Below are 26,179 nucleotides of genomic sequence, written 5' to 3' on the forward strand. Positions count from 1 at the left end.
GTAATCCTTTTAATTTTTCTAATTAATTTAATACCTTGGGAACGGTGCTTTTGAAATAAAGAAAAGATTTTTAATTAAAAAGTAATGGCGATTCAGGGTTTATTTTCTCCTCTACAGAAAATATATCTTCTCATCTATCTTTGTAAATTAAAATCAAAGAAAAAATATTTGATAACGACTAAAAATAATGTCCAGATATACAGATTTCTCGAATATCAATAAGAGGAAATGAAAAATCTCGCTTTGAAGAATATCACATTCAGTTTTTGAAATGTGAATCCAAATGCAAGATGAAAATCCTGAGAACACATCATCATTTTCTAATAAAACTCATTTTGATATCCATTTCCTAGAAAGATGAAACTATAATTAATTCGTAAAACTAATTTCAAAATGAATGCCGAAATTCTTTGCTATCTTTTTACGAATCATTTTCGAATTTAGTTTTCGAAATGATGAGCTCTATTCCCATTCCTCAATACATAAGGTAATGAAAGAATCTTTTTTGAATAGAAATCCTATAAAATAGTGTTGCCAATTCTTCTTGCGAAGTTCTGCGTATTTTCGGCACATAGCCTGGTCAGATAGAAAAGAGAACGATTTTCATCTTCGTTCTTTTTCCTCAACCCTTTATTTGAATCTGTTCTACTTCACATGCTTCTTAAATGAGGTTCATAGCTTTAGTTCCTTTGAAGTCTTTTCCTGTAGCGCGTTCGTTCAGTGCCGAGATAAACATTTTCTCCAGCAGCAAAAATGTTTCACGCCGTAGCTAAGAACGGTCTTTTGTGAAGCATACCACACAAACAGTGACAAGGTAAACAGACTTTTTGAACATGAATCCTCCTCCCCCCCTTTTTTTTCGTGCTTGTAGTTGCTTTTTTTCTCTCTCGCTCTCTCTCTCTCTCTCTCTTTTCTTCTTACTTTTCTCTGTCTTTATTCGCTTTTGCTTTGAAAGGGGTGTCGCGCAACGTGCCTCCCCTCTGTCCTCCCCTTGGCGCACACATGCATCCCTGAGACGTCTATTCATCAGAAAATGGAAGATAAAAAAATGCTGAAAAGTTTCACCCCTCCTTCTCTACATTTAGGAGCAGCTCTTTGACATGAATAAAATGAGCGAATTAAAAAAAAGCGAGAGACACAGAGAGAACGAATGAGAGAAAGATTTGGTGATCTAGGAAGGCGTGAGAAGGATGATAGGTAATAGAAAAACAAAAAAATAAATTGTGAAAAAATTATAATAAATAATAAATTTGAAAAAAATGCTTTACGTACACACCAGATGGCATTAAAGTGTTTAGCAAGTACTCTAATCAGAGGAACGGAAAAAGAAGCTAACGAGTTAAGAAAGATGAGAAGGGTGCGAAAGGTTATTTGCATTCTATTCATCTCAGTATTTGTTCTATTAAAAAAATTTTTCAACGAAAAATCTGTAAAGAAACTAGTATATAGTCACAGCTCACCAAATTTCAAAAGGCCTGCTTCATAAATGGGTCCTTTCATAAAGTCATGTATCAAGACCAGTATAAGGCTTCTGCAAACATTGCACACCAGAAGAATCCCCTACTACATGTTTTTGAAAATCACTGATCCGTTAAAGACTTCAAGTTTCATAAACAGAAGCATGGCTAATGTGTAAAATTCCCAGAATGCTTACAAGTTTCTCACACTTCGAGCAAGTCTTTGAGAGAACAGGTTAGAGAGTGTTCTCAGAAATCTTCATCTTAGATTCAAATTGATTTACTTAGAATTTTTTGAACTTCAGAGAGATCTTTCATCTCTTTATAAAGCAGCAAAATAGTCCATATTTAAATGATGATTGGAAAATATCTTGAAAAGTTCATCAACATTGGGAAACCAAATTGAATATTTGTAAAAGACATCGTTTTTATTATTACTTTTATAATTGAAAAAAAAACAACTTAAAAATATTTGTGTTTCATAGCAAATAAGTAATTTGATTGAAATTCCTAGAAAAGGCCTGGATGTAAGAAAAAAATCTTGAGTGAATTCCTATAACTGTTTTATCCAAAACCATTATTATTGGCAAGGAATTAAATTTTAGCTTCCAATTTCAAACAGTCTTCAAAAAATTTGTTTGAAAGAGAGAACTTATAAATAGTAATAAGAAGTAACTGAAGCAGATTTCAACAAATTAGGTGCCGACATAAATTTGGTGTATGTTTATTAAAATTATGAGGTTCGTTATGGTATTAGACACAAATTCCTTATTGAAAAATGAGGAGGGATTTTAAAAACGCAACATATTAAGTGCATTATATCTGTGCAAGTAATTAAAAAAAATTAATATTTAAAGCTGCAATTTTTAAAGAATTTTTTCAAAGAATCATTAAAAAATAAGCCATTTGCAAATTAAAAGGTTAAATCTTTCATTAATGAAAAATAACAGAATTATTAAAATCAATTTAGGAAAAAAATTATGCTAAATTTTAAACATTAATATTGTAAACTAAAATTTTGATTAAATCAACTAGGAATACCACGTTAGCAAAAATAAGTTTCAGAAAACATATGCGGTGTACAATAATAAACGAAAAGTAATTTGTAATTTTTTTTTTTAAATTTAAGTCAAATATCAAGTGTTATTTTTATAAACTACACATTCATATAAAATCAGTTAAAAATTGAATGTATTTGAATAGCACTCTTTAAAATATTTTTTTTTCTCTTTATTGGTTTCCCTATACAATTTTGGAGTTTGTGTAAATATCTCACTGACCATCTACTCAATACATAACATTTGAACATATGATAAATATTGGATTTATAACACAAAAGTCCCCTTTTTATTTTACAGACTTTCTTTAATAAGAGCTGAAATAGCATATCATGGAAATACATAATATGCTGTTTTAATTTTAGTTATTGATGAAACAGATAAGAGAAGCATATCATTATTGAATCAAATAATAAGCATCAACACTAATCCAACTACAAAACTCAATTGCTTATTTCTCAATTTTATAGGAAAACGTTTTTCCTGCAAAAGGAATAGTAAATCTGTTAAGAAAAATATTTAATGCAGCATAAATTTAAATAAATTTGAGTAACTAAAATTATATTAATAAATAATTGCAGGATTTATCGCTGAAAGGAAAAGCCAAAAACTTCTATTCTAACTTGTAATTTGTTTTAAATTTGTAAAGTTGGAATTTTAAAAAAAATGTTTTTTTACAGAATTCATAATATACGAAAGGTTGGAAATTTTATAATCTAGAGATTCTTAATAATAATATACTAGTTTAAGATTTTTTAAAATTTATTTTAAGATTATATAAGATATTTCATACATATCCGTTCATCATTGATTAAGACAAATTTGATGCGTTTTAGAGATATCAACTGAAAGTAAGTTTGATGAATCGCTTTTTGAAAATAAAAAAAAATATTTATTTTAGTATATGAGCTGTTATGATTAAAGTTTTAAAAACAGAACCTGATTAACTAATTATGGATTGAATTTTACCATTTTTTGCCACTCATTTGCTGAAAATTTTTAAAAAAATGTATATAAAAGTTCGTGAATATTGGAAAATTAATGATTTATTCTATTGTAATAAAATTAGCACAGCTCAAAATTTCAGAGCTTTCTAATTTCATTTAGTCAGTTTGAAAAATATTTAAACTGCACTATTTTGCCTTTTTTCATATAATAAAATAATTCCTTGTTTTACACATTCTTTTCCATTTATTCGCAAAAATTATTCATCAACATAACTTTATTACAGATCTTCTTGAGTACTAAAAATAAATTTAGATGCGACCTTCAAAAAGGATTTTTGAGATAATCAATAATGATTATTATTATCTTTTTTATCCTGTAAAACTTTAATAGATTTTTTTAAAGAATTATTCCATGAAATTTATTTTTCCAAACAAGAAAAACGAATTTTGATATTTCGGAAACCATTCATTTAGCCAGCCATATGATATAATTTTACAGACAACGATATGGCAAATATCAGCAAAAATTCTGCTATTCTTAAATCAAGAAATAAATTAAAGAGATTGACAAGAAATCAATATAAAAATATCGTCGTAATATATTAAAATGCCTCACAACCTCACTAACACTGCACAACCTCACATAAATTTGTTTTCGAAAATCCAGGGAAAAGATTATATTTCTTTCACTTGTCTGAATGAACAGGCGAGGGCGTAGGGTCCTTATCCTTACAACTTTTTCCGACAAAGGATTATGCAGGCGAAGTTCGGATATTGCTGGTAAAGCGACTTTAACCGCGAGGAACCGAAACTGGGGAGACAAGATGAAAAATTGCCGAGCCAAAAAAACAATAGGGACATGTTTTCGCTCTCTAGGGCTTTAACTTCCGACTGTATGTAAGCGCAGGGAACTAAATAAAAGGGGGTTCACATTTCCACACAGTGATTTCATGCGAGCGACTTGATATATTCTTTTAGGTCTCGGGGACCAATGAGAATTTTCCTTTTGCTCTAAGGATATTATTTACTATAGTAACAGATACATTTTATTGGCTTTGGAAATTCTGAATCTGGTACTAAAGCTTAGCATGATGTATGGTCCGGTACACTGTTCTAAGTTTAAAGCTGAAACAAGCGACTGACAGGCAGATGGATGTTGCTATGATATCTAGCCAGATTATATTTGGAATAAGGGTTTAAGTTTCTTTAGCTGAATAATGCATTCGTTATAGAATAAATCTGCGGAGACACGTGCTGTTGCTTTTACATAAGAGGATTAAGGAAAATAACCCATTATATTTTAGTTAATTGAATTAAAATCAAGTTTATTGATAAATTGTAGGAAGAACAAAGCTGTAGTTTAATCTACAATCTTTCAAGTTAAAATTTTCAATAAAATATAAAATAGTACTAATTCAAAATGCAGAAATAATTCAATACATTGCTGAATAACGTTGAAGAATTAAATGGAGCATTATTATTTTTTAATTTTACTCAAATTTAGCTATTCTCTTCTTTTGTCAAATTCGATATTTCTATCAATGTTTTCATAAATTCAAAATGTTTAATACAAAAGTCAAATATTTACATTTGAATTTCTTAAATTTAAAAACGTACTTGAGAGAAATTAATCTTTATCTTGATTTATTTTATCTCTTAGAAAAGATGCTGCGATGGATTTTAAAACTCGACAAATAATTCAATCTCTATGCTAGCTATTTCTAAAACGAAGATATCTCTTAAGATATTGACTCTGAAATCAAAAGCTAAATTCTATTCCTATCTCATAAACAAATATGCTAGAAATAGTTTCATTTATCATAATAAAACTGCTATATTATGAAGTCTTTGTTTACTCAAGTCTCCGAATTATCTGAATACTTAAAAAGGAAGAACTTTCGTGGTACTTCAGATATTTTGCTCTACAATAATTTTAATCATGTGAATATATTCACCAATCAGGCATAATAGACGATATCAAAAGCAATCGACAATATTCTACAATCTAATAATCTAACTAATCGATTTTAACACAATAAACTCACACGAGACAAAGAATCTAGAATTTGGTTCGGATATGAGTATATGTATTTCGTAGCATTCTTCTTCTTAGCATGTGTTTCGTAACATGTTTCTACATGCTACATGCTTTACATGCTGATTGTTTATTACTAAGAAGCATTGAATGTTTTGTTATTTTTAAATATATGATATGCATAAAATAAAATTATATCCTTGAATTTTCTGATTTAAAAAGAATTTACCAAGACTGCAGAGCCTCATACATTTAAAAGATAATAAATTTTTCTTAATATAACAATTTTTCAGGTTCTAAGAATAGCTCAAAAAATTTCTGCTGTTTGTAACTCAAGAAGTGATTAATAAATATTAAGGGCTAATGATGTTTATTTTATAATTCTGTTTATATAAAAATAAACTTTTACTTTTTATGTAAGTGTGTTAATTATTTTAAATAATAAATTGAAATAACAAAATGAATGCTCGAAAAATCAAATATTCACCACACATCAGGAAATTTATGATATATGGTGTGGTTTAAATTTATTTCATTTCCTGTAAATATGATATCGAATTATACCTTCAGTTTTTGACAGCTTTGAAAATATCAGAAAAAAAATCAGATTTTTAAACAAATAATTTTTGTTACTATATATTTCTAATTCACCATGCACATTAGCACTGCTTCAATTTATTGATATAATTAAAATCTTAATAATTCTCAAAATTTGCTAAAAACTGAAACAGACAATTGGAAATAGATTAGTAAACATATAATGTACGATTGTAATTCAGTGTAATACTCAAAAATTCAGAATCTCATTCCCAAAATTGTTAATAATAGCTTTGAATATTTTCGAAACATTCGATACAAAAAATAATTTTGCATTTTTTTCGATTGAAGTTATTTGTAATTATCTTTCAAGTAGATGATTCACTAAGTAAAATATCTCAACTGTTGATGATTTAGAATCTCCCTTTAAAAAGTTTATTATATTTCTTCATAAATAATTTCAAATAATAAAATAAATAATAACGTCTCCAAACATTTACTTATGCAGTTAGAATGCTATATATTATATTATGCAGAAGAAACCAATTTGCTGGAAAGTTGAAGAAACTAAACTATGTTTTATTTAATATTATTTGAATTTTATCCTGTATATATTATAAGGAGAGTGAAACCGTCGAATGAATAAGTGGGTGGGTATCCAGCTCAAAAGGAGTGGAAATGGTACTGGGTTGGAATTTTCACTTTCTCTTAACTTCTTTGGGATTGCAGGCAGAAAAATAAATCAAATTAAGTGAATCAGCGCTCTTATTAAAAGGAAAAACTTTCGTACTATAATTTTCAATAACTGCAATTGCTTAAAAGGTAAGGCTAAAAAGTGATTTTTCGAGCTTTAACTTTGGGTGTTTTTTATAAAAAAGCATATTACTAATTAAAAAAAATTACACATATTTCTGTTCCCTTCATTACTTCAAAATTGATTAAATATACGTAAACTAATATTTAACTGATAGATGGAAATTAATCAAATAAAATTAAAAGATTAGAAAGAATTATTGGCAACAATATACAAAGAAAATCAATTTTAGAAATTTTAAAAGCTGTATGCTTTTTAGTTCATTTGAATGCATTTGATTATAAATATTTATTTAGTTAAATACGTCAATCATGTTGAAAATTTATTTTGCAATAAAAATAAATATTTATTTATTTAAATACGGCAATACAAATCATGTTGAAAATTTATTTTGCAATAAATGCTGAGTTGCACGATTTCAATAAATCCCTTACTTATGGTCGTTTCGGTATCCAAAATTGTATTCTTTTCGTCTAAAGATTGAAAGAAATTTACCACAAATATGTGCTTTTTTTTATTAGAATTAGAAATACATTTTATATTTTAGACTGAAAATAAAATATATATATAAAAGATATTATTGTAACTATAGTTTTAATAATTTTTAGAGTAACATGATAAGGTATTTTCCTTAACTGGAATTTTTTCCCTTGAGATTCCATTAAAATTAATTACTGCAAATAGAATAATCGACAGAAGAGGATATTTGTGCACTTAATTTTTACATTTTTGGCAATTAAAGGAAATGCAAAAAAATTTTTAAACATAAAATACTTAGATATGTATAATCGGAGAAGTAAATAATTTTGTGAAATTGCCTTCAAAACGAAACGAAAAATGAAAAACAGAATTTCTTTATTTTATTTCGTACAAATAAGATTTTGTTTAAAGTCGTTTCGTTTTAGAGAAAGGCATGTTTCAATTTTTTGAAAATAACCATGACGGTCCTTGATTTTAAAATATTAGAGTAAGATTAGCGTTGTCTTAATCAGAGAACTTCAGCGTCTCTTATTAAGTATTCCCATGTGATAAACATTTAAAAAAGCTCACTGTTTCGTATGCTATTGATGTTATTTTTGCATTTATTAAATATAGTAAACCTCCTGGATTTTAATGCAGACTCTGAGTATAAAAAAATCATATGAATACAAGCTTTAAATACGTACTATTTGAAAGGTTAAATTAACAATATTAAACTTAAACCTGAATTAGCAAATTAAGCTTAAAGGTTAAATTAGCAGTTCAAAACATAAGTTTATGTTAATTAATTCACAGATAATCAGTAATCGTAATGATTCAGGATTCATTGTTGTAATCAGTACAAAAATTGATATTAAGATTATGAATTTTTTAATTTTACTTATGCTATATATATATATATATATTTTTTAGTTTTGAGTAACATGGCGTACAGATAAATGGTAATCCATTCAAAAGGCATTAATGTATACTTGCTTGTAAAAGTAAAAATATTTGATAACAAAAAATGCTTATATTTTATGATAACGTTGTACTTTGCAGTTTTGCAATTAATCTAAGAAAAAAAATTATAAATTGAAATCAATTTAAAAAGTTTAATAAGGGATATTTTAAAGGAACTTACGTGCTCTAGTAGAAACTTCAGATGCGTTAAGTCCTTTGGAATTAGGATTAACTTTAAATGTTACAATTCTTCCATTAACCCTAAAAATTGCAACAAAAAAAAAGAAGTAAGCAAAACATTATAGAAAAAAAAATAAACTGCTTCAGGATTTATTTTTTTAAAATTTTCTACAGCAAAATAAATTCATAGAACTTCACATTTTTATGCTTATAAAAGTTAATTTAAAAAATAAAATAAAAGTACAGAATATTTTAAAAGGCAATTTTGCGATTTTTTTATTTAATGATTTTATTGATGTACGTCGTTAAGTTGTTTCGAATACTTACTTAACGTTTGAAAAACTTCCTCTGTCAAGATCCAAATATTTCTCCAGAACTTTCACTAAATTCTGTGCTTCGTCCTCATTTGGTGACCTTAAAAATTAAATAAAAAATCGCTTAATATCTTTAAAAAAATAAAATTTATTAAATAATGATTTTTTTTCATAATTTAGTATATTATTCATTAGATAGAACTATCTTCTTCAAAATTTTTTTAAATACATGCCTTTTTCTGGAAAAATGTATATTATTAACTAAAAACTTGGATAAAATTATAAAAAAAATTAAAAAAAACGCACGAACTAACAAAAGCAAATCATTTCACATATTATCACAATTTATCGCATTTCTATTAGATAATTAATATCAAAATACTGTTTTTCGTTTACATACAAATATAATTCTATCAAGAATTTAGAACAAATGTATTAAGATTTAAATTAGAAGAAACAACTAAAGGTCCACAAAAAAGAACATCAGTTTTAAGAACAATGTTTAAAAAATGTTAATTTTGAGCAAATTCAGTGTTGCATTCTTTCAATTAAATTCATTTTCAATAATCTTCCTTTCCTATATTTAAATTCAAGCATTTGATTAATACAAATTCAGAATTATAAAACTAATTTATTTTCATTTTTTAAAGTTGGTATGAACTTACGACTGCATATAAAACATATTTCTTAATTATTTAAACTAAATTGTTTATATTTAATCCAATGTGAATCCTTATTTCCCATTTTAACGTAAAATGTTTTGTTTTGTTTTTCAATTATCATAAGATTTGTCGAGGAAACTCTAAACACGAAAAATATAATTAAGTCATAATAGATATGAAGGTAATGTTTAATCGCATACAGTTATAAATACTTATCGTGAATGTTTTTTTCATGTTAAGTTGATTTTCATATTTTCTTGTATCTATCAATCTTAAACTATAAAACATCATGAGGATTGATAAAAGCAAACAAAATGATTTTAATATAAGTCTAATAATCTAACTTTGGATGAAAAATTCAAAAATTAGTGAGAATTTTTATACAGAAAATCCAATAAAAATTTTTAATCTAAGAAAGATTTCATAAACCTTCTTTTTCAAACAAGTTTTTTTAAACCTTTATGAAATATCAGAATAAATCAAAAATTTCAAAGTGCGGTTGTTAAATATAAAATAGGAGACATTTTTTTAAATGCTTACATAAATAAATTCATTTGTTTTAGAAAAAAATATCAATGTCCTGATAAGATTATATTAGGTCATCATTTCTGTACGCGTCAGTGGTAATAACAATATGTATTTGAGGAATAAAACTGTGACATATCTGTCACGTATCGTAACATTTTGAAAAGTGAAAAAGTGCAAAATTTCAGTTCCTGCAACATAAATAAATTTGTGTCCCAAAAAAGCTGATATTTGAAAATCCAATTAACTCTATAGTAAAGTAATACCGAATAAAAATAAATATGGAAATTTTTATATGCACACTCACAAAGAAAATATAATGGCTTCAAGACAAGTATAATAACGCGAAGCATGGAAAATCATTAAAATCATCAGTAAAGACTGTTGATAACAAAAAGATTGAGATACATTCATTTTGTTATTGAAAAAAAAATGGAGATAAATATTATAAATCTAACCAACCGCTGTCTAACATATTTTAATTTTTTGAAAAATATTGGTAACTATAATGATAAACCGTCGCTTGAATTACAATTCTAAGAAATCACATTGTCTCGATTCATTATTTAGATCATTAAAGCTTCCAGAAGAATTTGATAAAATATTAATGAGTGTTCTTTTCATGATTAAATTTCCTTTTACATAGAACCACTGAATGATAACGAGAGAAAATATGATCTTAGAATATGTGAATTTTAAATTGATAATACTCTGTGTATTATTTTCCAAATTCTTCATCTGCGAGGTAATCGGATCATCATTTAAATCTTTCCCATACTTAAATAGCATATCTTCAACCTTCGAAATCATTAGATTATATTTCACGAAATTTCAATAATATTTATGTATTCTACAGTTTTGAAGAAATTTAAAGCACATGTTGAAGCAAACGAGTTTGTTTCACAAATTCAAATGACCCTATCCTAATTTCTATATCAATCCTCAGGAAAGTTCAATTTTTACAACTCACAGAATCAGACATAAATTATTTCAAAGAAATCAAGTAAAAGAATCAGGAAATTAGTTATGAAAAATTTAGGATTTCTCTCATTCTAAATCAGGAAAGAAAATGTAAATAGATTTGTTTATAATGTTCCTTCATCAGATTCAATTAATTTTCTATTCAGTTTTCTGTTTGAAGAATAAGTCCATTAACGGAATTTAATTCGTTCTTCATTAAAAAATAAGCATGGAGAAACTTTAAGACATGTATTTTCTGGTATAGCAAATTTAATAAGAGGAATTAGTTAATTATGTTTTCGTTATATTTGTATACGGCTTCTTAAGGAAGTATGAAAGATTTTAAAATATAGAATATTTTTCAATAAACTTAGTAAATACTTTATGTTGGCTAGTTTATATTTTTAAACAAATAATTGCTATTGGAGAATTGTAAAAATGAGGTTACCAAACTTTAATTTTAAAAGAGTTCCTTGATTTTTAATAAATATTGCGATTTTTAACTGGAATCATTTGACATTGAATGACTTACTTTTCATAACTTATAAACTAATGATTCTAACCTAATCAAGTGATAAAGGATTAATGATTTTATCTTAAAAGTTATATCCATAGAACTTTGAAAGTTTTCAGTTTTAAAAAATTGCTAATTACCTAAAAGTGAGTTTTAAAAAATTTCAGAAATTATAAAATATTTTATAATTAATTTTTTAAAAAATTGTTTTTTTTAAATCAATTTATATTTAAAATTTTTATAAAATATATTATAACTGATTTTTTTACATAAAAAACTGTAAACGAGAATTGAAGTTGCATTTTTTTGCATATTTCTTTTTAAAAATTTCGAAAGTCTAAATGGTTTCAATATATGAAAATCTTTTTAGAATTATTCATAATTATTAAGAATAAGATTATTTTAAATTAATGTTAAATATAATTCTTAAAATGAAATTTTAGTAGATAAAACAAATAAACTTTTGATTTAACATTTATATTCAATCCAAAAGACGTATAATACAAATTATTGATGGTAATATACTCAGTATGGCTCTATTACAAGATTTAAATAGATTTTCTATAACCTCCCAAAATTTTAACTCCCGAAAAAGCACCATACATATATAGACGGATAATATTTTATAACGGGTTAAAGTACAAATTTATTCATCACTTTCCAGTACTTGTAAACACCATTTAAAGAAAAAAAAACTATTTAAATAATTTTCTTTCAAAACGAGAGGATTCATTTTTGTTTTTATCTCGTCACTACGTAAACGTAATATTTCCAAGCATTGTCTGAAATCTCGTAAATATTTTTCTCTTTAAATAGATGATGTAAGTCCATGGAGTGAAAGCACCCGTTATTGTAATTCTGAATTAGGAAATTACATATTCCAATTATTCTGTTGTAGTTTATATTTTATTTCAATAAGTTAGGTTAGTTATGTTATAAATTATATGTTTGTATTTTATTATTACAAGTTCGTATTTCATTATTACAAGTTTGTATTTTATTTTGATAATAAAAACTATTTAATACTCTCATTTAAATTCCTTCAGACTTACGTAAAGAATTGATTGCGTAATAATATTTTAATTAATATTGAAAAGTAGAAAATATTGGAAGAACCTCATGATAATTTTAACATATGTTAATATTTACAGATGATACTGAAATGAAACATGAGGTTGGTTTTTACAATTATACTCTATTTAGATAAAAATATCAACGTTCTTCTTACCATATCAAGCATAAATATACTGAAATTATAGTAATTATTATAATAAATTGAAATAATTTAACCACTGAAATTTTTATGCAAAAATCACACTCAGATAATCCTAACATGGCTTATTTTTTTATATTACAAATCATAAACTTCATTTCTTAAACTATGATATCCAAATAAATGTAATATAATGTAGTAATACAAATATAAAAGACTTTGATAAGTAAACATATTTAGAAAAACATCTTACTTTGAATTATTTCAACAGAAATTTGCAAAGAAACATAATACTTTTGATGATGTGCATAAATCTTTAAACTAAACCTTTAACCTCCATTTTGCTTTCTTATTTACATATACACAAAATTTTTTCCATGTATTGATAGGATGCGAGAGAAAAAAAAATTCTTAATATCGATTAAACTTTTATTTATCACTTTATTATTCTTTAACACAACACAATTATTATTGTTTCCACTTAATCATCTTTTATCCGATAATATGGTATACATTCCAAAATAATTTTTGTTCAAATTTCTAGCCTACAATTTCTATTCATTCCAATATTATTTAAAATACAATTTCTGATAATTATTGTTACTATGCATTAACCTAATATAAAATAGAGCCTACTAAAATAAAAAAAAAGAAATGAATAATAATATATATTTGAAATCGATTTTACCTTATATAATCTTCATCAGATCGTATTACATTTTCTATTATCCATCAGTAACAACTACGTTATGTCTTATTAAAATCTAGAAATTTTTTAATACTTCATTAAATTTGTTTCGTTTTTTCATTCTTTGCAACACAACATTACTTTGATCAACAAATTTTACTATAATAAAAAAGTAGGTTTTTTTTTTTTTTTTTTTTTTTTTTTTTTACTTTATGTTAAAAATATTATTTTTCGACAAAACTTTTTTTTAATTCAGATATTTACAATGTTTTAATGATGAATGATAAATAAACTACTTTATCTCTAAATTAGATACTTTAATCTTCTATGAAAATATGAACTAAATTTTCAGATAGATATATAACTTCAGTCAATGCGAATGCAAAACAGTTACAGTTCTACTTACTTTTCTTTGATGACCAAATTTGTGTGCGTCGCATCGACGGAATCGTATCGACCGAGGTGGCCTTCGCCGGTCTTTGCGGCATTAGCCGTCTTGTCCTCATCTCGGAGGGTTTTCAATTCGTCATTGTCGATGCCTTCAATCACCTCGGGTTGGTCATTCGTGATGCGTTCGAACGTTTTCGGCTTCTCTTCCGGTTCCTTGGGATTTTCCGTTTTGTCTGAAAGATAATATTGAAATAAATCAAACCTTAGCAAAATTTTGAACCGTTATAATAAATGCATTAAAAAAGAAAACTGTTAATTTCAGCAGTAAAAAAAAATGTTTCATTTTTGTGTCTGTTAAACAAAAATATGTTTTAAAAAGGGACATTTTGCATTATGATGATTTTAAGAAAATTTAAAATGACCTTCAAAAATACAATCAATTTAAAAAGCATATAAATACAAATACAATTAATTAGAAAATAAATGCAAATATTTTTAACATAAAGGAAATAAATAATAATCATTTGAGATATCCGAAGTTTTCAAATGACAATTTTTAATATTCTAGATATGTTTAAATGCATTTATTTTATATTATTGAAGTTGTAATTTTAACTATACACTTCAGAATTTAAATTATTATGAGAAAAAATTGAAGATCAATATTGAGCTAATATTCACTTTTAACCAGCTGATATTGAACTATTTCTAGAGAAGAATAATATAAAGCTAATGACTTCATCTATATTATTTAAAAACTTACAGATCTTTCAGAAATTTTATATCTTTTCAAATGAATAATTTTATAATTTCACTAGCCATGTCATTGCTTAAAGATGCGCTTACAAAGATTAAACATCTTAATTTTGATATCCTAAAAAATTGTTATGAAATTTGATAGAGATTTGATCTAAATTTTTGAAATTTGACTCCCGTTTTCTTAGAATATTTATTGAAATAGAAGCGAATTAAATGCAAATTTTGAATCATTTTAAATAAAAAATATACGCTTTAACAGATTAAACACAATATTTTCTTCCAAATATATGGCGAGTTTTAATGGTATAGATTTTTTTTAATTTACTTATTTTATCTAATTTCTATTGTAGTTTACGAAAATATTTCTCTCTTAAATTTTCAATTACATTAGTAATAATATTTCATTAAATTAATTTTATAAGTACTTAATCATATAAATAATAAATGCATTTTTAATGTAGCATATTATTTCCAGATGGATCTTTTCTGAAAATGAATATTACATAATTTTTAAAAAAAATATTTTTATAATTAAAGAATTTGAATTTAAATCTGTGTATTTGAAGTTTTTAGAAAATCTATAATTTCAACTGTCCTGAAATTTAAAGATTCGAAACAACTTCTCTTAAAAATGATTTGAAATTGCAATATATGTATAGAAAAATTTGCTATGTATTTCAAAAAGTATTATAAGTAATTTTTTGAAATTATGCTATCGTGGGAACTAGTAAATTTACATTTTATTTTTATTCTATGTTTTATTTTTTAATTTACTTTCCAAGTTAAGAAATTATTTCTTTGAAATTATCAAAAATTTCTTATTTTCTTTAAGTTCTTTTATTATTTAGGGAATTAAGTAAAATGTAATTTTTGAAGAATTCCGGTACGAAATTTAAATAACATGAAAATATAAATATGTTTGATAATATCTCATAGTATAATAAAAGACAAACGTCCATCTATTTATTGCCTGAAGAAGACTTTCATGAAAAGCTTAACATTTAAAGATTTTTTTTTATTAATTTTGACTATTGCCACTGTAGCAAACATTGTCATGTAGACGTGATTTTTATTTGGTTCTTTATAATGTATTCATGAAACATTGATTTATTAATCAAAACACAAAACACTGACATAGTATTTTAAATGTAAAAATAATTAAAGTCGTCCATTAAAGATTTCCTGATGTGAATCTGAAACTTGCTCTTCTTTTTATAATTCCACTTATATCTATTCATTTTTTTTATTTGTTGATAATTATTTTTTTAAAAGCGTAAACGTTACAAAACCTTTTTCCAGTTACAAAAATAAAAACTTCGTCGGGTATTTTAAAATTATTTCAAAAAATGTAATATTTTAAAATGTTTTTCAGATAAATAATAATCCGACAGATATTCAACCCTTCGAAAAATACATTTAAGGACAAGATGAACACAAATAAGCAAATATTAAACATTTCTTTCGTTCGTAAGAATGCATATCATAGTATGATATGCCAAACTATGTGCATTTTACATAATTTTCTTAATGTTTTTTTTTATCCTTCAATTATTTTTTTGGTGAACATGCTCTGACATTTTCTAACAAAAAACATAAAGAACACATCAGCATGATGGCATGAAACAATTTGAGAAAATCTGAAATGCTTGTAAAAAATACTTTGGTTTGCTACGCCTCTTAATATCTTGCGAAGGAAATTTACAGCGAATGCGATAAATATGATTTTTGTCCTTCTTCCACAAAAAAACGAAATGATATGACATCCAAATTTTCCAAAAATTGTAACTTTTTCAGAAAGGTTTTTTTTCTGTTGTTTCTTTGCAGTTATAGAACTTAAAACGTAGTTAAATATTTGTATGTTGTTTAGATGAACTTTTAAAAATGACGATCTCTTAATTCAACTTCATAATAAATATTTCTAGCAAATGAATTTTTATGAATAATTAAAAAAAGATCCTTAGACTGACCAAACAACAGATATATTAATGAATGAAAAACCATTTTTTTTCTGAGGCGTTATACTTAAAATAACTGTGGTATTTTTCGAAGTCAACAAAAAAAGTAATAAGAAATTTTTCATGCAACGTGGATTTCAAAACGCTTAATTCCGATTCGTTAACTTCAATATTTTTGATATTTAAAAAGATATAACAAAAATTAATTACTGAATTTTTTAAATGCTATGCGCATTCTGCCGCAAGAAAATATTACAAATAAAGCATTTAACTTGATATGATGTAAAAGAAGATTTATTAATTAATGTCATTCAAAAAAGTCATACTTCAAAATATTTTTCTGGTAATTTAGCACTCGTTACACGGTTTTTGTGCTTACCTTTTATAATATTATCATTTTCTTCGTCATCATCAGTAACATAAATTCTCCGAAATTCATCTATAACAAAAAAAATTACAAATTCAAGAATTTAAAAAAAAAGTTATTTAAAGTTGATTACAAAAAAATACAAATTTACAAATGCAAATCGCTTTTAATCACTCATTCATTATAAATATGTTTCATTTCTTAAAAACTATCTAAACATCACATTTAAGAAAATTTATTGAATCATGCATTTCATAAGTTTTGAAAATAAACTTTGCTATCAATTACTTAAAATTTACAATAGCATTATATAAAGGAAATTAACTTTGAATTGAAACTTATGCAAATAGTCAATATATAATGCGATTTTTTTCATCTTATCAGAAATTTCTTATCTGATACATTCTAAGTATTTAATTCTCATATTTACTTAATTCTGCATTCTACTTTATTTTTTTACAGGTTTGATATATCATAGAAAAGCATTCTGAAAATAGAATAAACTTGTTTTTTCCTTGCCTATATCATGCAACCAAAAGATCAAGGTTACATATCTTAGGGCTATGGAGAATGCGATTCGAATATTATATTCTTAAAAAAAAAGCGAGAGAGACATATGGAAAGAAGAAAAAATCGGAAACTATTCAATACTACACTATATTTATATATAGAGAGAGAGAAAGAGTCTGTACCTTAACCGCCAAACATGGCTGGCATTCGAATACAAAAATTTCATATAGATTCTAGTATCAATATGACCGAATCTTCTTCTTACACGAAAATAGTTGGCATCATTCTTTCCATTAATTTTAAATAGATTCTGGATCCGGCCTTTTATTGAAGATATCGCATATAAGCAATTGAGTTCTTTTCCCAATACCACGCAAGATATAAAAACGCAGATATAGAACCGATATCAACAACCTTCTTCCATATATTTCCGTCATACTTATCAAGTGGAATGCCAAGAGCGATATGTATGAAATGGGGTGGAAATTCTTGGGACTATTTGGTCCTCGTACAAGTTTTATTGTTACTGACTATAGTGAATTCCTGGCTTGGAAAATGACTGTCCATCGGAAAAACATCTACGTTTGTAATACAGGTAGAAATCTGTATTTGATCTTCCATTGGAATATTTTCGTATCATCGAACTTTGACATTCATAAGAAGATAAATGTATCTTAATATAAGTCTGAATAAGTAAACAGTTTCTCAGTAGCATGAAAATTGCTTTTAAGCCATAAAAAATTATTTATTTTGTTGTTTAAAAAAACATTTGCGGTAGTATTTTGGAAATACTGCCAACTGTAAACTGAAAAGAAATGCTTAAAACTTAAAGGTGTGATTCATGTTTTTTATACATAATTTTTACAATTTGATCAGTAATCAATAAGTAGATTTAACTTACTTAAATAAACTTAGTATATTTACGTAAAGCAATGTATTTTGAGCTTAGTATATTTACTATGTATTTTGAATTGCCAAATGAATATAATAAGCAGAATTTTTTCTATAAGATATTCAAACAACTTCGTTCAAACAGAAATTTGCATTGACACTCTACTGGAAGATTTTCTTGTCATGGAACCTTGGATATTTACAGGAAAACGCATATATTTTAACAAGAGCTTGTCGTGTGAATCGTCTGTGATTCACATCTATTTTCTAATCAAATAACCACTTCTCTACTACATTTAAAAGATACGAAAAAATAAAGAGGTCATCTAGTCAGATCGATAGTCTGAACCACAGGGTTAAGACATAGCGGCGAATGTGATGAAATAAATCATGGTATTTAAGATCTTGCAGTATCGTATTAAAATCTTTTTTCTATGATATGACATATATTTAAAATCCTTTCTAAAGAATAAAAATTACAGTAGCATTTTGGAAATATTTCGGGCTGTGAATCCCAATCTGCACAAAATAATATTGTTTAATATTATCCATATCTTAAAAATAAATGTATAATTGGCATTTCATGCACAATATTTATCATTTACGGAAAATTTTAAACATAAAATTTAATATATAAGGAATATTTTATAATTAACTTTAATATTTATATGTACAAAAGTACACCACACAATTAAATAATTATAACTGCCAAATGAAAAATGAGAGACAAATTGTTTGTAAATCCTCTCAATTTCAATCAGAGAAAAATTTAGAAACTACCTTTAATTTGTTGGCGGGTACAGTAGAGGAACCTTTCATAAATCGTATTGTGGAAGATCCAATTTTATATGAAAGTAATTTTTTTTAATTTAAAAAAGAGTGATTATTAATTGATTTTAAAAGAGAACGTAGAGTTGACTTCAGAAAGTATAACCCACAATTTATCTTACATGCTAATAATTTAAATACAAGAAATATGCAAGCTATTAGAATTACCTACATGTTTACCTGAATCACAGTCCAGTTTTTATAAAATAATTCTACGTCTCACCGTGATTCCTTCATGTTGTTTAATGAAATTTTTAAAAATTGTGGATTGTCTATTTTAAATATTTGATGACTCCCGTAAATTTCAGAAATTATTTAATTAAGCACAGATGAATGATATCAAGAAAATCTTAACAACATAAAAAAATGATGAAAGGCTAACAATTAATAACATAATGCCAAATATTATGCTTACTATTTGTTAGAGAAACTAATACAGAATTTGCAACAATTTCTATGCATATTTTTATCAAATATCATTAAATAATGAAAAACAATAAAAATTAAATTTTATTCTTTTGGATTTTTAAAATAAGAGTTTTTAGAAAATATATTTGATACCTAAATATTATCTACTTTATAGCGATTTTCTAGAAGATCACAGTGCTAGAGATACTTTTTAATTTATTTCAGAATACAGATATTTATACTTAGTGTGGAGTATCGAATAATTTATTTTGTGTGCAAAATACAATACATCGCAGTGTTAGAGATACGTTTTAATTTATTTCAGAATACAGATATTTATACTTAGCGTGGAGTATCAAATAATTTATTTTGTGTGCAAAATACAAAAATACCAAATAATCAACAAATTATGAAAAGCTTTTTTTTTTCCATTTCGCTAGAGGTCAATAACCATTATTCAAACAGTAGTATACGAATTAAATGAAAGAATATGACTAATCCAAATTGCTGCACCGCGAAATATATCATAAATTACAGTGAAAAAGAATTTATTTTCCCCCCAAAACAAAAAGCAGAAACAGAAAATAATTCTCTGCAAATTGGCTGAGCGTTCATCATGAAAACAAGAGAGAAAAAGTTAATGTATCCAGTTCGGTACATTATATTAATTACTGGGGTTTTAAGAAGTTTTCCGCTGCCTCCTTAATTTCTCTTTCTAAAAATATCCTGAGGACAAATACGCATTTTCGGCTTAATCTTCTTTTCGACTGGAATTTTTTTCGACTACCTTTCTTCCTCGTTTGAAATCAATTGAAACACAAAAAAAATAATTTCGTTCAAATTTATCTTGATTCTCTCTTTAATTTAATTTTAATTACCCTTTCCTTGACCTACATCTTTCGCAGATTACGAAAGCAAAGAAAACAAAGAAAAATTCGAATAAAAAAATTAAAAAGTAATACTAATAACTTTGCCTAAATTTCCTAGAAGCTATTTCTGTGTCATCTCATTACAATCTCTTCGTCCATCTATCTGTCTCTCTCTTTTCTCGCATTTTCGAAGCTATCTTTTCATAGAGCATGGTTTCTTACTCTTCTTTCTCTTAGTGTTTTTTTTTCTTTCAAAAACTGATTTTTTTCCCTTTTCTCTCCTCTAATTCTCCATTTAATCCATATCGGCTTATCATCGAACATTAATGGAAATTGTCCGTTGAAAAAATGAACTGGAAGGAAAATAAATATGGCTAATCACGAAAAGCATGTCGAAGACGTCTGGAGTAGAAAATTGGGTGATTTCTGATTACAAAAGATTTTTCCTCGTTCCCCCTGCCTTTTACAGAATGACGGATTCTTCTTCGACGTATAACCGGGGGACAAATCAGGCCTTTTCCATCACAGCCGATATTAATTAAAATGCTAATAGGTGCTAGCGCAAAATACTAAAAGTGACCGGAAAATTGAAGTTTAGAGATGGTTTTACGCTTTTCTACTTTCTAGCGTACAAAATATATGGACGCCGAATTCGATTTTGGACGAGTTTGGATCAGTAAAATGATCTGAAATATATTTTCTATTTATTATTTTGGTTGTAAAACATGTATTTCCTGTTACAATTATGTAAATACTATTTGTGAAATCGTTTATTAGAGAAGGTGTTACGTAATTACAGTTAGAGGGCAAGTAACAAAAGAATACCATTCTTTGCATTGGCATAATGTAAGTGTCAAAATTTGTTATAATGCCCACAAAATTATAAACGTATGTTTAAAATATACTTAAAAAAGTAATATTAAAATTTACTCAAAATTATTAAGTTAAAGGTTTTTAAGGAAATTTTAGACGAATATTATTGTGGTAAAGATACTTAAATTGAATGACAAATAACTGTAAGAATTGGATTGATCTAATCAAAATAATTATTATTTTGAACTAGAAAAATAGCCAAGAAAGTAGCATTTATAAGTATTAGCAATTATTATTAATTGATGGTATAATAAGACGAAGAAAATAACAGATTCCCATTAAATATATACCAAATAGTGGTTAAAAAAATATGGCGGCGTGGATTTGCATAGTTTATAAAAACATAGATAATAGAAGTGTTTATAAAATCTAAAAAATATCGATTTGAATTTCGGAATGAAAAAAATAAATACTTTTGATCTAATTGTGATTAAAAAATGATTGATAATTTGGGACACTATTTTTTTTTATTACTTAGATGCCATAATTTCTTTTATACTCTAAAGAGCATTGCTATAATCACATTATTTTGAAAATAAATAATCGTTGAATATAATCAACCGTTGTTTTTTTTTATTTAAGTTACTTTTATAGCTGTATGTCAATATATATATATTTTTATGTGGTTCGAATCCGACATTTAAAAAATAACCAAAAAGTAAAACCGGGATTTTGGATTTAGATCTCTCTAAATCTAAAGTAAGAAAATAATTTTTAAAAAACAATTAATCATATTTCAAACTGTATCAATTCGAATTTGATAAGTCCAAAACACTAAACAGATATAACTCGGTGGATCGTTCTTGCTTAAAGGTTACTGCTCTGTATTTGAACAGAGTGCGATAACAGGAAAAAGCGTTTTATCTAAATGGAAACGAAATTCTTTTTCAGTGAAAATTGTTGTTGTTTTATGTTAGCTTAATATAAATTAAAGATATTAAATATAACTAAACATCACTGGAAGATGATTTTTTAAAATTTTTCATGATGTTAAAAAAGGTTTTTTTTTTTTTTTTTTTTTTTTTTTTTTTTGTGTGTGTGTGTGTGTGTGTTAAAAATTCTCAAATTATTGTTTTCAGCGATAAATAATTTGAAATTCAAAAACGACAATCATGGACTCTAAATGGTAAAAGCAGCAATGAGAAATAAAATTATATAGCAGCACAGAGAGTATTTTTAGGTACCAATACTAAACATTTCACTGAATAATAAAGAGATAAAAATGATTCTTGATTTCTTGTTCCATTATGAGAAAATCGGGGAGATGTCAAAAGCATTAAAAAAAAACTTGGCATTTGAGGCTAAAAAAAATTATTTATCAATATAGATTGAACGCAATCAAAGAATGAACACAATCAACGAAGAAAACAATCAAAGAAGAAAAAAATATGATTTTTTTAATTATCATTTATTGTGAATAAGCAAAATTTTGCAAACATTTCAGGAAAAAGTAAATATTTATTTTAAGAAAACGATTCTTTTTATAGACTCATTTAATTACTCAATATTTAAATACAGGATCTCTAACGGATACATCACATATTTGAAGAAGAAAGTAAAAAAGGACTGCATATGATATCCCTTATACTTCTACAAGGATTTACATTTAGCAGCGATTTATTTATTTATCTTTTGTCAATTTTTGATGATAAAAATAAGAATTGTAATTGTCTTTTTCTTAAATCTTCTCCACTTTTTGCAATAATACTAATAAATGAAGTATCTGAACGATTTCATTCAGAGATTTTTTATATTACCTTCAAATATTACATTGTGATATGAATTAGTTTCTAAGTTTATACCATTTGCTGTAATATATAAAAAATAAAAACATTTATGGATTAATTTTGAATTAATTTGTGAAAAAATATCTAAATTTATGAATTATATAAATCTTAATTTGAAGTCCTCTGATATGTTAATTAATGTATCCAAAAGAAAATATATGACTATGTACGAAATTACAAGTTTTGAAAATGCAGATTTAACAATACTTAAGTAGAAATAGTGCATTGCAAAAATATTCGGAATATGTTTGAAAAATTTGAATAGTCCCGTTAAGAATAGATTCCGTTTTTAAAATTAAAGATATTTTAATGCATAGTTAATAAAATATAGTATCATTACATTTTTTTAAAAAAATGAGGAGGAAATATGTAAGTAACAATACATATGAATTTTCGTTTAATTAAAACCTTTCAAATATTTACAAAACAAGTAATATTAATTTTTTGGTTATATACGATCAATTAACACTAAAGGAAAATGAAAATATTTAATATATTATATGACATCTTAAATAAAATTATATCTAAATATATATTACATAAGCATCTTTAAAACTTTTTTTAAAGCTTATACTTTAGAGAATTATAAAATTTGCTTTTGAATAATTGATAAACTATATCCAACAATATAAAGTGCGTTCCCTTTTTAATTCAAACCTGATATATATATAAAAAATTTAATCCTTAATATTGTTCATTTTTTTTCTTCTAAAATTAAGAAAAACTTTACATGTTTATCTCCTCACATTGAGATTCCTAATTACTCAGATCAATTAATAGATTATAAAGAATTGATTATAAAGAATATAGGATGTTTAGAAAAATTCCTATTTTATGATTAGAAAATTAAATAAACGTGCACAATTTTTAGATTCTGTTAAGGTAGATAAGAATTATATTAAAAAGCCTTTCTTCATTGTCACAAGAGTAATTTATTTACCTAACTTTTCCTTATAGAGCATGCAAATTTAAATGAAAAAAAAAAAAACAGAAAGTAATGGCAATAAACAGTGAAATTGCAATATACAAGTAAAAATTTGACATAAAAATTATAATTTCTTAACTTATAAACGACATATTATATTTATTTGATTCAAAGTGAATAATCCTTTTCTTACAAAATGTCTTTGAACTTCCAAATCTCGTAGACACACAATTAAAAATGATTTCCTAGACGTTGGCAAATTAAAAATGCAAAAACTTAATTATATTCACTTTGAATACAGAAATTGTAATAGAATCACGTGGGTTCATTTTAAACATCAAGATCCTTGATTAGCATACTAAAATCTAAAGGAAAACAATTTATGTATATTACAAACTGTTTCCAAGAATGTAATCAGACTTGTAGCTATTTATGCATACTTGACTGAAAATTGAAGGAAAGCAACTTATTTTAATTAACGTAAAAATAACGAGAATATTCTCTTTAATAATGCTGTATCAGCTGAGAGAAAATTTCTGAAAATAATCTGCTTATTCTAATTAGCTCTCTTTGTTTCATGCATTATATATATTTTTTTTTCTATTTCCTACCAACGAAGGAAGAACAGAGTTTTAGAGCCTTGCGCTTGCAATTAGTGAAAAGTTGGAAACTCGAAGAAATGAACAAAAATGCAGCTGAAAGAAGTTTCAGAAACTATGCAGCAGCAATCAGAAAAATGATATTTTTAGCTCTGTTAGAGGCAAATTACCTTGTCCTACGGAACAGCAAAACTACGACAAAAATTTTTTGCTGACATCGTGTATTTAAAATCTTTATCAATACTAATTAGGCAGCTAAAGATTGTGGTTTCAAAGATTTGACTAATGGTAGCCAGTTAATAATCAAGCAATGACTTCCTTCGGAATTTGAACACAAAAGAGTTAAAAAGTTTCACCGCAAAATAATAGACTGGGAAAATAATCATAAGCATAAGCTGATAAATTAATGATCTTACAAGAATGTACAAGCTGGATAAATAACTTTAAAAATTAAATAAACTGGCTTATCAGCTTAATAAGAATATACAAAATTCTAATAGATATGCAATTTAATCCCAGCTTTTCTTAAAAAACGAATGTACAGAAGTTAATGATTCATCATTTACTAAAAAGTTTGAACGCTATTGAGACGTAATACGTACGCAGATTCCACTTTCGAAAATGCATTTAAAAATCGTAAATAGTGAGTTTGTTACAGTGATCAAGATAAGACTTACTGAGAGGATGGTTGCGCTTTTGTCTATTTATTGCGCCATTGCTTTTTTAATGGAAAGGAGGAATGACTGCTTATTGGCGTACCTTACTTCAAAGAAGGCGTGTTGTTTAAATGATGGCAATGCAATAAATAGGATTAGATTTATTTTTAATGACGGTAGGGGGGAGGGAAGTTGCTTATTGATTGTGGTGGTTAGAGACTGTTAATTCTCAACATGTTGAAAATGCAGTCAGTACTTTCATTTAAACTATTTAATTTAACAATATGCATTGAGAAGGAAAATAGTTATTAAAAAATCTGTAATCATAAATGAAATGAAAAAAAAAACATTATGTAAATATCTACGTTCTATAAGTATTTTAATTTGATCGTTAAAGATTTAATGGGGAAAATTTTCATTGTTAAATTACTTTCAGAAGGTTTTATTTTTGATTTTTATTTGGAAAATATATTTATATAATTTTCAAAAGATTAAGGCACTGAAAACTTTTGTTTGGTCCCAGAAAGCTTAGGAATTGAATAGAATTTCGTCTTTTTGCATTATCCAATATACTATTTTTAATACCAATATCCTATTTTCTTAACCAATACAGAACCCATAGCGATGAATAAAATATTCTTGGATATCAGTTTTTAATGATTTTGGATATACTCAATTTTCATTAAAACACAGAATGTACTTAAAAATTACATCAAAAGAAAAATTAATACACTATCAAACACTTCCAGTTATCCTGTATATTATTTATTTGTCCAATAATCCCTTTTCTCAACTAATACAAGGTATATCAGTTAACGAAAGTTTTTACAGAATTCTAATATAGCATATACAGTTTATTTTAAAAGACATTATTTACTTAAAACTTCAGTCAAAATTAAAAATCAGAAAAAATGGATAACGAACTATTTCAATGATTTTTATTAATAATTCATATACATTATAAATAAAGATAACACAAAAATCAATGAAACCCTTATGCAAAATATTGCATAAGGTGAGTGAAATATTTACAAAG

General features: G+C 25.7%; 1 protein-coding gene across 1 annotated transcript in view; it reads right to left on the reverse strand.

The window, feature by feature from the left end:
• The window catches only part of LOC129967124 (receptor-type tyrosine-protein phosphatase N2-like), a 595,790-nt gene that overhangs the window by 218,141 nt on the left and 351,470 nt on the right, over positions 1-26,179 (reverse strand). The window contains exons 10-13 of the mRNA XM_056081809.1: positions 16,810-16,869; positions 13,733-13,949; positions 8,778-8,864; positions 8,452-8,531 (exon numbers count right to left, since the gene is read on the reverse strand). Of these exons, the coding sequence (XP_055937784.1) occupies positions 8,452-8,531; positions 8,778-8,864; positions 13,733-13,949; positions 16,810-16,869 (444 nt within the window). The remainder of the gene's footprint in view (positions 1-8,451; positions 8,532-8,777; positions 8,865-13,732; positions 13,950-16,809; positions 16,870-26,179) is intronic.

Source organism: Argiope bruennichi, chromosome 4 (genome assembly GCF_947563725.1).
Source record: "Argiope bruennichi chromosome 4, qqArgBrue1.1, whole genome shotgun sequence".
NCBI lineage: Eukaryota > Metazoa > Arthropoda > Arachnida > Araneae > Araneidae > Argiope > Argiope bruennichi.